Source organism: Nomia melanderi, chromosome 2 (genome assembly GCF_051020985.1).
Source record: "Nomia melanderi isolate GNS246 chromosome 2, iyNomMela1, whole genome shotgun sequence".
Lineage (NCBI taxonomy): Eukaryota > Metazoa > Arthropoda > Insecta > Hymenoptera > Halictidae > Nomia > Nomia melanderi.
In genome coordinates this window covers 16,024,967-16,040,444 of record NC_135000.1, presented here as the reverse complement: position 1 = coordinate 16,040,444, position 15,478 = coordinate 16,024,967, and the positions used below count along the sequence as shown (strand labels likewise).

Below are 15,478 nucleotides of genomic sequence, written 5' to 3'. Positions count from 1 at the left end.
AGAATAAGAAAGTATGCTCACAGATATGTAAGTAAATATCAAATAAGATGCCTCGATAAAAAGGAAAAAATTATATGAATGCATAGAATGTTTCAACAACAATTTGTCAATCAACAACATTTTCATTTCAAGAGTTTACCAGAAGTTGAAGCTGCGTAGTAATTTCTAATAATAGGTAAAGTGCTATTTAAAAGAAAAATCACACTCCAAATAACAAAAAAATTGTCTTGAAACACAATCGACGATAATATATGGAAAATTAACCATACTAATATAATTGAAGGTTTTTTTCATGGAAGTTTCTATTCTGATGGATGTTCAGCATTTGTTATAGTTAGGCTAAAACATACTCAATGTACAGAACAGTATGGCCAATTTGATGAGCCAAAGTGATTACAGTTTTCCTCTATTGTTTACTAGAATGTAGCAACATTATGATCTTCTGGCACTTTTACCAAGATCGAAAAGTCAAAAATTTTGAGGAATTTGTATACCATGAAACTGACAAATAGGTTGTAAAATAAATAATCTTTTCTAACAAGTTAGATCTGATCATGTACTGATACGCTGTTATACCTAAAGGAAGAATTCATTATAATGACACATAGTATAAGAGAATAATCAGAAAAATAATGATTTAGATTTTTGGCATTTATGTGACTAATGATAATACTGGGCCATTTATAGAAATGAATGATTTATCAGTTGTTAAAATGGAGTTGGACTTAAGATATTAATCCTTGGCAGGTGTTGCATTTTTGTAAGAAAAAAGATTAAAGAGATATATTAAACAAAATAAAATTAATACTTTTGTGCATAAAATAGGAATTGACTTGTGTTATTATGGGTGTCCATATTTAAATTCAAAATATGGTATATATTAGATTTATGCACACATCACCTGGTTAAAGGTTTTTCACTCTATTGATATAATGACAGTGGCGAGCATTATCACCATGTTGCATAAAATTTTAATATTATGTCATCATCAATATGCAACAATATGTATTAACTTTAAAGGAAAGATACAATTCAAATAATATCTACAATGTAAGGTAAATATTCTTTGATAGGCACTAACGCTTGTATTAAGATAATTTTAATTTTGTGCATAATTATATTAAATATATAAAATTGTATTTATAATTGAAAAATTATTACAAAGCTTTATATCTGCATTTTTCCATATATTTCAGAATATGTTCATATGTTAAAGTGATAATACACATTATTTGAATAGAGATTAATTTTAATGATTGATTATTTATCATTATGATACTTTAGAAATAGCATTTTATATAGTATTTTGTGAGAATAGTGGAAAGTTATTTTTGTTGTGCCCTTTAATCTTATAATGTCAAAAATAACTCTTTTACATTTAAAAATCTGATATAAGAACTAATAAAAAATATCTTTCTTGTAAAATTTGCAAGACAATATATAAGTGTATATAATTCAGTCTTTTTATGAATAGAACTTTATAAGATAAATCTTTATCCGTTCAATATGTCTAAAAAAGTACACTTTGAACAATGAACATTAATCTTTCATCTTTTTTCTTTAAGAAAAAATTATTGGAAAAATATTTATCCGATATAAAGAATGAGAATTAAATTTGTCATAGAGAAAATACCAAAATGTTAGTACAATGTAACAACTAATGTGATAATGGAATATTACATGGGATTTTGTTTACATAATTTATTGGAAATTGCCCTTTCTGACCTTCACACTCACCATAAAACCAATCTTGTGATAACCTTGATAAAACAGTAATTTTTGCACCTTCCTGTAATATGTATATATAGATAAAAAGTAAGAAATTTTATAGTAGGAAATACATACATAATGTACATTTAACGACTTACATCAAATGTTAAATCTTCTGGCGTTTCACCTTTAAAGGAATAAATAGCAGTAACTATATTGTCTAGTATGCTAGGCAATTGTACTTTGATATTAATAAAATTAATTGGAAATATCCCTTGTTGATTCCCCACTCTTCCCTCCATCCAGTCATCATTAATCTTTTTTATTAAGTATACTATATCTCCTTCTTTAAGAGGTAAATCATCTGCATGCGTTACTGGGAAATCATACAGTGCAATTCCATATGGTTCTTTAATATTAACCTACAAATACAAATGAGAAAATAAGAAATACTTTAGTACAGTATGTAGATAAATTAAACAGTAATTACTTACTAAATGATCAGATTTTTCTTCTGTTAAATATTCTAATGGTGGTGCTGGTGGTGGTATGGTGGGCATTGGGGGTGAAGGGCTATCTTTAGTATCAGATGGCCATGAATGCATTAAGTCTAACATCACTGGCTTAAAAGACACTGTTTCATTGCTTAATGAATGTAGTCCTATATCAACTTGATTTACTTTTTGTTCTATGCTTTTTTGTGAAATTTTTGGTGCAGCTGGTTTGAGTGGTTTTGCACGAATAATAGTTGGCATTGATTGAGCAGGTTTTGAACAAGCCTGATTGGAAGGCACTTGGTTGTAATTATTTGGTGTAATTGTGTTAAAAACAAAGAAAGACGCATCTCCCACATGTTTCACAGGCTGCAATGCATTATGATTAGTAACTTCTAATGGCCCAAAAGGGTCTGACACTGAATTAACCTGCCAAGGATCATTTTGTGATACTTTTTTAGCAGACATTCCAAAAAAGTCAAAATCATCTTCAAAGGCACTTTCTGTTTGAGATGTATTTCCACTACTTGTAAATACAGAAGGATTCGAATTACCATCGCTGCCAAAACTATCTACACTAACACCATCACTACTCGAACGAGTTGTGAAAGTTGGAGATTCGGGTGGACTCAGGTTTATCAAAGAGACTGACCCATTTATATTTTCTGATTGCAGTAATGTATTCTGTACTTGGTTATTAAATTGTGTTGTGCTTGGATGATGATCATTTCTCTTTTTACCAAAAAGGCTGGTTAATAGTTCCGTTGGTTTTGCCTATACAAATAAGTAAACAAAATTATGTAACAATTAAAAACAATATATTATTCTAATTTAAAACTAAAGATTTTAAATAATATATATTAATGTAATTAGATAGTTCCATATACCGGTGGCTTTTTTAGTCTGTCCTTTTGATTTTGTAAATAATTTTGATTAAATTTTGGTGGTGGTGGTCGAGGTGGCGGCTTCTTTTTCTGAACTGGTTGTTGTGTTAAAGTAGATCGAAAAATGTCATTTCTGAAAACACATTGAAAAGTAAAAGAATATATTATTAAATCAAATGATTTAGTTTGTAAGCTTGAAATTAAGGCTAAACATATATAGTGTTATTATTTAAAAGTTAGAATTTCTCATGTCAAAATATTATTAGCGTCAAACATAACATGCACACGAAAAAATATATACTGTCTATCTATATAATGAACTACAGAAATAAAAATTGCCTTCGCAAATCAGTGCAAAACTTACGAGCTATTCCAAAGAGCAGCTCTTTGTGTCGTTGAATTAACAGGTGGACGAGGAGCTGATCGTGTAGGAATTCGCATTTCTAAAAAGAAATAGAATAAGATGATATTTAAGACGTAACTTCGTCAACGCACACTGTCATGTGTATGCAATGCACAGGCAGACATCGATTGTACAGATTCTTTTCTACACAATCATATACAGCGCAGATGCAGATGCGTAGAAACAAATGTACAACAGGAACCATGAAAAAAGTAACTATATTTTGAATAATCAGGTTTTTACGCCCCGATTATGTGTTCATTATCGGATACGGTTTGACGCAATGCAAATTCCCAAGGCGCGGCGATAACAACGGAAATTTAACGAATCGTAATTGTACTTCGATTTGACGTATGAATTCAAGGTGAAACGTAGAATTAAAATTCGAGAATAATCTCAAACAGGGTCACGATACTTTTTAACACTTACATTTCTCACTACATCAAAACAATACTGTTCAAACGATTGCAAACAATGACAGGTTTGAGGATAAACTCACCTGTTCTTACGTTTGCGGCCATTTTTCATTCAATTCAGTAGCGGATATATTCACTATTACGGCAGAACAATGTGTTTAAAATAAGTTAATCATATGTCGTTTAAGTAATGACGTATAATTAACAAATAATTGTCACTTTATCGTAATTTTTATTTTAATATCAAACACTAATGATAAAACTTCAAATGTTTTTAAAAATTCTTTTCGTCTACTTTTAAGCGATATCATCTAAAGAGAAAAAATTGTAATTACATTAATAATCTTCAATTTCTAGAATTACAAAGCATGGTTCCTTTACGATCACTATGATAGACGTTCGACTAGCTTCATCATTTATACATTTGCTTATTTCTTTTCATTTTAACCTATTGAATTCGTTACATATTTTATGAACTTCACTGAGTTATTTAATTATCTTCTATCAAACTTTTAATAGTTATTTGTAAAATATGGAAGATAATTTAACCATGAAGTCTAGTTCTTAAAAATTCTAGGTATATTTGTATTTTTGTAGTGGCTAAAGTGCTGTTTTATTCCTGTCAATCATTCAAATATACACGTCAGAATACATATAAAAGCCTCCAATATTTTCATTAATTTATATTTTAGTTAAACTATATTATTTTAGGATTTTAATTTCCGTACTTGAACTTAAATGATATTTTACGAATATGATATTACATAGTCCCGTTAGAAATTCAGAATGTCCTATATATATAAATACTAACAACTCGTCGCTATCTCCTTTATTACTTTTGTCTCCCTTATTTGCTAAAAGAGGGAGTGAGACAAAAAGTACCCTGTTACACGACATAAAATCCCCAAAAATATATTTTGACCGTGTAAATCGAATTATTATTGCCTGTGTGGGAAATAAAAATTGATGTAATAAATAATGTACTTATAATTCAACATATAAAATATTACGTTCAATTCGATTTTATAATTTTTTATGTATTTTATTAAATTTTCTTATTAGAGAAGTTTAATATAAAAAATTTTATTCTTTTTTTTATTGTATAAATATATGATTGGTATTGAGAATGTAGCAGGTATTGCACAAGAAACAACGAAGTTGCAAATAAAATGGTATGTTGTAAAAATAAAACAAACCTTTAACTGATAACATAGAGTGTAAGACCAGTAAGGTTAGAAATTTGTAAACTGAATGAAATTTTTTGAAAAATGTATTTCTTGCTTTGTAACATCGTTAATATTTTCAAAATAAAATTATTAATTATATAACTTTGTTGGATTCACAATTTATATTTTCTATTTTAATTTTATTTTATTCTATGATATTTATTTTATTGTACAATTTCATTTGCAACTTTGTTAATTTTTCGGTTTAGAGTAATAACAATTACGGTTATATTACTAATTAGGAATTTTAAAATGCTGATATTATGAACAGTGCGAAAAATAATCAAAAACGAATTTAAAAAGTAAAAATATGATTTTCATTTCTCTTTAAGGAATACATTCCTCTTTATGATACAATATGTTTAAACACATACAGTGACAGGAAAAGTATTTTTATATACATACATACATACATTTCTAACTGTTGGTTTCAACTGGCGATATATATGTTTTTTTATGTAGTATTAAGTTAAAATGTATTTACACAAAATTGTATCTTTATTCTTAATTATAGAATTAGAGAATACTTCAATATAAATACATTTTAAGTAATTACCACATTGAAAGGGGAAAGTCGACAGTGAATACCTTTCTTCTGTCACTGTATACAAATATCTTCCGGTCAGTTTTCACTTTGTAAAATCTATGCTTCAGGCTAATCATACTCCATTAATAGATTTTTTTGTGTGCCGCCATATTGTACCAAATATTGAAAGGTACATTTCAATTCTGACGTAGGAACCTACGTAAGTATTCTTTTCGTAGAAAATGTGTACATTATCCGTAGATCGCAATTATTCAAATACTTTAAAATTTTAAACGGATATGTTATATTTAGAAACCAAAGATGGTTGTCAAATTTGGTTGTATGTACATATTCGTAAGTATAAAGAGAAACATTAGATATTGACATCCAGGATAATAAAGGACCTGGCTGATTGAGAATGCGGTTAATTGCAACCCGGTTAATGGAGGTTCTACCGTGTACAAATAATTGTACGAGGTCCGATCAATTACGCGCAAGTATATACTTACGAAGAGCAGTGTGCAAGTGAAGAGAAAGCATAGCTTTTAATATCATGTAACATTGCCTTCGAATGCATTGAGCTTGAAAATTTATCAACCACACATTATGACAAGAGCTCCTCGGTTGAGTAAGAGCAGAACTGTTATCGGACCAAGCTGCATGTTAGCACAGCTGTGTGGGTAAAGAGCGACATCTGTTTTATTTCAGTTCGTGGATTCTAAATTACGTGATTCTGAAATTATATTAACCAATATATTTAAAATATTACATTTTAATTTGTTAAATGACTTTTAGAAATTTCTAGAATTTTATTCTATATTTTATCGCAATCCCTTCATTTTTAACCTATTTAATAATTAAGAAAATTTGTGTAATAATATGAAAACTTTTAATTTAACACATTGTAGCTACAAATAGTTTAATTGATTTAACAATTTTTTTAAATACATACGTTAATATTTACTGTACTCTAATATATGTAATAAATAAAATTTCCTATATAATTAAAAATATTGGATTGAGTTATAAATATTTTTTACCATCAATAAGAAAAATTTATTTTTCTGAGAAAACTATATTTTAGATTTGTAATTTTAAAAAATCATATCAGTAATGTGTGAAATTTAACAAATGTATATTTCTTATGATGTTCGGATTGGAAATAAATTTTTATCAAACATAATTCCTTTATAATTCAATCCAATGTATTCATTGAATTAGTCAGAATAGGAACTTAGAATGTGATAATGCGTAGGCAGTTCAGCAATGATTTTATCATAAACGCCACTTTATTTGTCTATGTACAGAACATCTTATTAATGTTTCTATTTAACGTTTTAGTAGGACTTAGTGGACTGAACATATATACATTTCAGCGTTAATTAACGCTCTTACCATTGTACCCTGACTCAAATGATACGAGGAATTGTGTACTGAAACGGCCGCTTTCAGTGCACAGAGGATCGCGTTAGAAAATATAAAAGAAAAAAGTCTCTTATAGTCACATTTTCATAACACGCATGCGATAATCTTGCACTTAACCTTATTTTCGCGAAGTTAGAAAATAATTTGCATAGATATTAAATACAAGAACACTTGGTACTTTCTTCGAACCAAACCATTAGCGAAGATCAGAGGGTGTAATCGTTCAATATAAATTTCTCTATCAACATTGACTTTATAATAATCCCATGAAGTTGTAACAATTTTTAGAACAAATACCAATATAAACTTAAAGACATAATGAGCTGCATGTGTAAACTATTACACATTAGGTGTAAAAGGTTTGTAAAGTCCTATTGAAAATTTATAAATACTGTAACAAACAATAGTAAATATGTTGTCCCTTAAATTGTATGGTCACAAACCGTGAATAATTTAAGAAGTAAGATGGAACTGTAATTTTTTCAGAATTAATAAGTATCTTTTTTAATTTATCGCCATATACGCTTTATCATCGACATTTATTTGTTCTTCTAATAAGACAATATTCGACACTTCGATGAGTTCAGTAGTTTAGTACATGAAAGTTCAGATACAAAGACATACGAGCTTTTTACAAATTAAAACTGATTTTTAAACAGAGAATAATGTTTAAATGGTATTAAGTGAACTTTTATATGCAATCTTCTTCAAATGTGGGTATCATATCTCTTTCACATATTTTCAAATTTTATAGTCTTAACAGGAATAACTTTACTCGGAGGTCTTTGTTCACAAGGAATTGGAATAACGATTATTTTCCCTTAGACCTTCTCTAACGTTTTCCAACAAAATTTTTCCTTATCCTAGGCCGTCTTCTATCGTCGTATCGACGGAACAAAAAATAAAGATTCGGGATCAGACAATCTTTCGATGCAACAGCTATTTAACCCTTTATTTGGTAACCTTTCAATGGATGAACATGGTTTTTACACACAAATTATATACGAAAGCATAGACGAATTTTAATCCGACATACATGTTACTAAATAACATCACATACAAAGGAACATCGCGTTCTAAAGGCCAGTATAGGATACTCTTATAATTCGCGGCTAAACAGTAACAGCGATTACTTTTCCATTGAGAAATATAAATATTTGTTAGAAACTGTTTGCATAAAGTTTCATTCTTAAAACAATTTAATTTGTCAGTAAATGAACCTTTATACAACTCATCAGCTTTTGTACATTTATAAAGATGAATTATACATGGATACTTTCTATTTCAATGTCAAGAATATTGGTTACTTATAGCCTATTAGGAAAAAATTTTATTGCGATGCACCTACAAATTTCCATTGTTTATTCTTATTTTGTACTAATGAAGACAATTAGTTGAAATGAGAAATAATCTATGACTTGCACAAAAAGAGTAAAGTGATTTCGATCACTAGATAGTATTACTCCTTAATATATGTCTTAATCTAATGGTCATTGTCATTGTCATTTCCATAATTGCTCTGTACCTTGGATTTGATTTTGAAATAAATCCATGATCTGATTACTTAGAATCCATGATTAATATAATTAATATAATCCGTAATCTGATATTACAAACATAAATCGAGGTTACTAATTGACATAAACAATTAACTTAAACTCAACTCGTCCGATGCAAGCAAGAGTAATTCCTCTTTACTACCGCATACAGAAGTCTTTTTAACCAAATAATCGCTGCCTTGTAGGTTATACCGCGAATTACATCAAATATCCCATATAGATATCACGAATAGAATTTTCAGTAATTCTCGGTACCCGGACATCGTAACGGGGGAAAAAACCATGTCCTAACCCTGGCAACAGTTACTGATGTCCCTCGGCCAAATAGAGGATTAAGAAGGTAAATTGGCTGTAGCGTGCGCGGAATATTAATCTGTCTCCCGGAAGAATCAGTCTTGATGATTGTTAGGTAGCTCTGGTACGACTTGATCCTGACACGAGGATCTACTGGTTGTTGTGCAAACACGCAGCGGTTTCGACAGCCACGGGTGTCTGGGTACGTCTTCGGCGTATGGTCTCTCGGATGGCTCTTTTCTCAGTAGCGAGCGGATGAGGCACCGTGCTCGTGGACTGAGACACTCTGGGACCGCGAACTGGCCGCGCGAAATTTTCGCAAACAAGGATGCATGCTCGGCGTCGTTGAACGGATAACGACCCACCAGCATCGTGTACAGCAAAACACCGAGGGACCAGATGTCGGCGGCTTTGCCGGAATAAGCTCGGCCTGAGCGTAATACTTCCGGTGCGACGTATGCTGGACAGCCCCTCCGATCGGTTAATTTGTCATCCTCATCCTCGACGATCACAGCGTCCTCAAGACTCTCCAAACGAAGTCGTGTCCTGAAAACGGATAATAGTCAAATTAGAAAAATTGAATTTATAGATTCGGATGGGAGTTATGTGTTAAGTTTTTCGTCTCCCCCAAGTGTCATTGCTATACAACACAGGATAGCAGGAGTAATAAAAGATAAGTAGTCTAAAGATTCTTGTGTCGATGCAACTGGTTGTTAACAACGAAGACTAATTTACCTCTTTACAAGAAAACTCTACGTACTTAGAGTAGATCTGTCGTATATTATGTACATTTTTTAAAGGTAATTGATGAACATAAGAATTATATAAGAGCTTTTCTATCTCAAACACATGTTCAACAAGAATATTAAATCTCCGTTCAACTTTATTAAAATATTCATTTTGTTAAACTTTCTTCAATGGCATGTGTTGTAAACATACAAATATCCGCGGTTGAATTATAAGTATTTTTGAGTGAACAGAATTATCATTAAATTGTGAATGTTCATTTAAATTCAAGAAGTTTCCACAAGTTAATTTATAAACATTAGAAATACATACAACTCTGTGTATTGTATTGAAAATTCGTATCGTTTCTCATCTCGTGTCATCGTGATCGTTATCAAATTTAATTATCGGTTTTAGTATTGCACGTGAATTGTCTGTAACGTTGTTCGTCGAAGTGTTTCGTACCACAACCTCAGCGAAATGATTCATAGTCTGCATATTATATGGACCATTGATAGAAAAAGGAAGTCGCCGATGTGAAACGTTGTTTCACGCATGCGTCCGTAGGCGAAATATTTTAATGTAGCAAGAGGACACCGCGATTGAGCCATAGCGGCGTAACTGTCGACGAGGCATGGTCGGGTATCGTGGAACAGGGCACAAGGAAAGGACTGGTGAAAGAAAAGAGAGTGCCGGCTGGCGGTTGATCAACCTGCAACGCGGAAGTCGCAGAACGTGTGTACGTAATATTCCCGGGTCTTGAGTAACTTCAAGCTTTCCACGATGTTCCTTCTCACACCGGTTACGATACTTGATCGATACGCAGCGGATAGGAATATTTCGTAGCTCAAGTTTTAGGGCCAGCTTTCTTTGTGATCAAGTTGATCTTCGTGCGAGTTCCTACACCCACCCCTCCGTTTACGTGGTACACACTTCCTTTACGCGAGACATTTTTGTTTGTACGAAATACCAACTTATGCGATTCGAATTTAATGACACCGAACAAAATTTACTTTTGTTTTCTGAAATGTCATTATTATCGTTATTTGTTTGTTAAGCTGTGTGAAATAAATAAGTATTTCTGAAACTTATTAACAATTAACTGTTTCCTGGACAAAAAAGGTAGTTGCAGAAATTTACGCTTTAGTATTACAACATGTATATGCTTTGTTAGTAACGTGATTTGTATATTTCAGTTTTATGGTTTCGTCTGTAATAAAGAGTTTCTAGCGTCACAAAGTTTGTAAATAAGTGAAGAACAGAATGAGATTTTCTGTCCGGATTATGTATGGTTTCTTTTAATTACATTTCAAATAATTCTAATTTTGTATTGAACTCCTTTAATAATAGTATTTGACTAAGTAATATCAAATACATTTTCCCGCCATTGTGCTCGTTAAATGTTTAAGAACGGTACAAGTTTTCCATGTTCTCCGACGGTATAAAAATCATATGTTACAAAAGAAGGTGTACACAAGAAATTTTTTTAACCACTTAACGACCGAATTATTTCGCAAAAGTCTGTATCTGAACTTTAACCAACCGATGCGTGAATATAATAAAACAATAATCTGACATATTGGCACATTTGTCCGTTAACCCTTTGCAGTCAAAAGACGACTTACAATCGGTATTTCGTCAGATACAGAGAAATTATAAAATTATATATTCAATACCAAATTGTATGCAACGTAATTAGATATGAAATATTAAAATAAAATAGTTTTAACCCTTCATTCGTGTATTATTTGCGTTTAATATCATAAAAAATTTCATTAGATGATACTTTAGACAATACCATCAAAAATGATGAATATGTGTAACGAAAAAACTTTCGAGTGCAAAAGGTTAATACATCTAGCAGACATGAGTATACTCTGTTTTGTGTCAATTCAATTGATAAAAACTAGGTCGATGTTAACGTGCTATAAAGGAAACTGATACAATTGAAAATTTTGTGTATATACGGACATGGCCTTTAAGCGATTGGAAGCTTAATAATCATTCGAATAGTAGTCCTTTCAGATAATTGCGAGATACAGGAGCTTCGAAATCGAATTATTGCCAACGGTGACGTTCTTAGAATACATGTAATACGGGCTGGCGGGAATGCGCGTACGTAATATTCTCGAGTATTGAGCAACTTTTAAGCTCTCGACGATACTCGTTTTCATATCGGTCGGGACACTTGGTCGATATGTGATGGCGTAATCGATCTGGAAGCGCACACGCGCCGAGGAAAGGAAATATAATAGATGTCACGGGACTACCGGATTCATCTTATGCTCTTCGGGATGAATTATGCACAAATTACAGCACAAACAAAATAAAACGACCATTGATCTTTCCTTTGATTCCTTATTACATAAGGACGTAAGACCCGCGATGAATATTTCTGGATTAATTTCATGAAAATCAATATTGTTCGTTGTCCATGGATTAAAGCAAAAATTATTTTGCTTTTATTAATTTATTATTTCCAAAGTAAATTTACGCTTACAGTGGAATGGAAAATTGTTTTGTGTTTCTTTCAAACTGTCGATAGTAAAATGTTACTCCAAGGGGCAATACGACCAGAATTTATAAACCACAAATAATATAAGTTTTACTGAAGCACAAATGTATCGAGTATTGTTTTCCTCAAATTATATAAGTTACTTTCTTCGTGACTCATTGCTGAGAATTAACTGAAATTTTAGATGATCATCTAGAGTAAGAGTAACATTTTACATTGCATTACAACTTAAATCTCTTAAAATAAGAGATACGAACTGTTTATATCCCATTCTAATTAACTGATAATGACTAAAATCATTATTGCTTTTACAATATGCAAAAAAAGAAAGTTTTACGTTAAACAATAAAATTATATAACAACTTATTATTTTCATTAATAATGGACTTCTGCGTGCTTAAAATATCACAGTATTTGCGAAAAATAAGGTGAAAAATCATTAGAGTATTCAACTAACGTATAAAAATTAAAATAATTTTAATTACAAAATGATATTATAGAAACATTCGTGTCTATACTTCTTTCATTCGACACAACTCCTTTTTTCGATATCAAATATCGCAAGTGAAAGTATCGGTACTAGAAATACTTGGTATCGATGATACTTCATTCATATTTACTTGGATCGGAACATCTTATGTAGCTGTTACTAGTCTTAGCAAGAGGATCTACCGTAGGCAGATCACTTAATGGTTAAACTGAGCAACAAGGATCTAATTGGTCAGTTCTCATTTTTCTTACTATGATAATTTGCTATTTGCCCATTATAAACAAAATACACAGTAAAAGACCTCTTTTCCTCGTGTGCCATCCCGTTAAAAATCAAGTCATCTCCCTATAGCAGTGATTTTCAAAGTGGGGGACGTGGACTAGTACAAAGGGAGACGCTAGAAGTTATTATTCTGACAATTAAATTTTTTTCATTTTTTGTACCGATACATTTTTTACCATTTAAAAATGTAATAAAACGGGATGGAGGCGCCAAGCCTACTTTTTTTTAACACTAAAACCACCAGACAGGTTAAAATGACATATTCCTAATTTTTTGTTTTAAAATCATTGAGAAGATACAAGCGTTTTCCAGAGAAACGACTAAGTAAGCTACTTTGGTAATGCACGAATTAAAATATAATCTAATGAACATCTCAATAAATATACTCTTATAATATTTCCAGAAGAACAAAAAGAAGTCAATTTGGATTGTTCAGTAGCTTTAGTGTTAAAGGAGGGCATAGTAACAAACTGGAAATTACTACCCTACAGTATGGATAGACCATCGGTATTGTCCGAGCAGCTCTTCTCCGCTTTCATCGATTCGCCGAGCCAGAGCGATGAGGAAAGGAAGAGAGAGCCTGGCGAACGATCTTGAAAATCTGAGCGAGTGTCAACGGCCTCGAGTTATCGTTTCTGAGAAGGAACCCGGTTTCGCTCGTTTCTCGCCGGCATGGCACGCTCTCCACCTCGGATGCACGAGATGCTATAACGTGACGAGGATAGGCGACCGGCAGCAGACCACAGCTTTCTTCGCAAACTTTCACTCGTAAGCAAACGACTCCTACGACACGCGGCGGGTTCAAGAACCCCGACGGTGAATTCTAGTGCGATGATTTCCTCAAGAGAGGCCTCGTGTATTCTCGAATACCGTTGCTCGAGGGACACCGGCGGCGCGGCCATTGGCTACCGTTGTCGCTTTAATCTTTCCTCTTATCCTTTTTGTTCGTTTTAATAGGTTGATATATACGTATGTGGTACACTGGCTGTTCACAGAAGTATTTAAAAATGATATATCTATAGGGGAAATGTTGTATAGTAGATGCTGGATAGTAGATATAGTAGAACCTCGATTAACCGATTTAATTGGCCAACTAATTGTCCAGATAACTGGATAGTTGAGAGGAGGAAATTGTTCGAAACATATTTGTAACATTCGATTGTATATATTCTGAGATATAATCCAATGATCCAAATTATTCAGTTTCAATTAACTAAGACTACGAATGATCTAGATCGTGAAAAATAGTTACTCAATTAATCGAGGTATTTTGAGGTTCTCATTTTTTTGGAATTTCTTGTGTATGATGCTTGGAGTACATGTGGAAGTAATGTGCGTACATTTTATTAACATCTAATTGCATACGCCTGAGACGTCTATTTTTATTACAAATTTATCGATTTTAAGTACTTTTGTGGACCAGTTACATAAGAACCATTTTAATTAACAAATCAATTTTTTTTTATCGAGCCAACAATGGAATGCTTTGAAGCTCTTCAAGAATCCTGACACGCATATGTACACATGAATTTAGCTTAACATTAAAGTTCAACCATGGATATTTCCTTGTTTTTCACTACGTTTTTCACGATTACTTTCATCCAACTTTATATGAATTATAATTATATGTATACAGGTAATACGTTCACCATTATTGCGCACGACTTGCTCAATGTCAAGCACTTGTACGCCATGAGCTGAAACCAGTCTTTAAGCAACACTAACTCAGTATATGTTTGTGATGAAACTTTTTATGTACCAACTCAATATATATTGATATTCGATGCAATGACATTTATTTTTCTTTTAACTATATAAAAATGAAAAGGACTGTGTTAAATTTTAAAACTATACGCGAATTCCCTATCTGCATTTGTAGCATCCATGATTTTATGTATGCTTATAACTGCGCGTATCACAGTTATATGTGTATATTTCTAGATTAAGTAATTAATAAAAGAAATATACAAATACGGTAACAATTAAACTAGAGCAAAATGCTGCGGTTACTCGAAGAGTGAGATCTAAAATCGTTTGTAAGAAAAAACAAGTATCCCTTTCATTTCTTTTGTCCGAATTTTGTTTAGGAAGGTGTGAATTTGCGTAAGCATCTGCACTGTACTTGTGACTCATTGTACAGTACCATTTTTAATTTTCGTATTCTGTCTAGGTGCAAATACTAAAAATAAGGAAAGGCTTTAATCGGTTGCTTATCATTTTTAAGAAGTTCCTAAATCTTTTTATCTTTTCGTTAATTCGGAATGATTTGACCTCCAACGAACGAGCCGCTCTTAAAAATTTTTTTTAGGCATAATTGATATAAATACGATAAATATGATTTTCAAGCACAACACGTGTATGGCAATAAGTATAATAAGACGATGATGGATTCGATGAGTTAATGCTACAACTATCAAGCGCATCAAAGGGCCTTTTTAATTTTTCTTTATAGAAACAAGCGTGCGTTTATTAAAATTTTAACTGGCTTATATTGCAGTTTGATTATCATTAAATCAACTTCTTTAATC

General features: G+C 31.8%; 2 protein-coding genes and 1 long non-coding RNA gene across 10 annotated transcripts in view; 1 reads left to right on the top strand and 2 right to left on the bottom strand.

Moving 5' to 3' along the window:
* Nucleotides 1–1,084: 1,084 nt before the first annotated feature.
* On the bottom strand, nucleotides 1,085–6,309 carry l(3)05822 (SH3 domain-containing lethal (3) 05822). 4 transcript variants are annotated; one of them, XM_031986085.2, is made up of 7 exons: nucleotides 6,169–6,308; nucleotides 3,991–4,043; nucleotides 3,453–3,531; nucleotides 3,092–3,221; nucleotides 2,205–2,978; nucleotides 1,869–2,132; nucleotides 1,085–1,789 (listed from the first exon to the last, which is right to left on the bottom strand). In XM_031986085.2, exons 2-7 carry the CDS (start codon nucleotides 4,010–4,012, stop codon nucleotides 1,658–1,660), a joined length of 1,401 nt encoding a protein of 466 aa, XP_031841945.1. In that variant the 5' UTR covers nucleotides 4,013–4,043; nucleotides 6,169–6,308; the 3' UTR covers nucleotides 1,085–1,657. The 4 variants fall into 4 exon arrangements, with proteins under 4 accessions (XP_031841945.1, XP_031841944.1, XP_031841943.1 ...); XM_031986084.2 differs by having other exon boundaries at nucleotides 3,991–4,218; nucleotides 6,169–6,303; XM_031986083.2 differs by lacking the exon at nucleotides 3,991–4,043 and having other exon boundaries at nucleotides 6,169–6,309.
* On the top strand, nucleotides 5,548–14,670 carry LOC143174261 (uncharacterized). Its single transcript, XR_012998074.1, has 3 exons — nucleotides 5,548–5,879; nucleotides 5,972–10,402; nucleotides 13,442–14,670. It is a non-coding gene; the product is annotated as an uncharacterized LOC143174261 (long non-coding RNA).
* Nucleotides 6,927–15,478, bottom strand: part of trbl (tribbles pseudokinase 2) — a 50,691-nt gene continuing 42,139 nt past the window's right edge. For all 5 annotated transcript variants that reach the window (XM_031986218.2, XM_031986219.2, XM_076364919.1 and 2 more), the window contains one exon: nucleotides 6,927–9,483. In XM_031986218.2, the coding sequence (XP_031842078.1) occupies nucleotides 9,033–9,483 (451 nt within the window). In that variant the 3' untranslated portion in view covers nucleotides 6,927–9,032. The remainder of the gene's footprint in view (nucleotides 9,484–15,478) is intronic.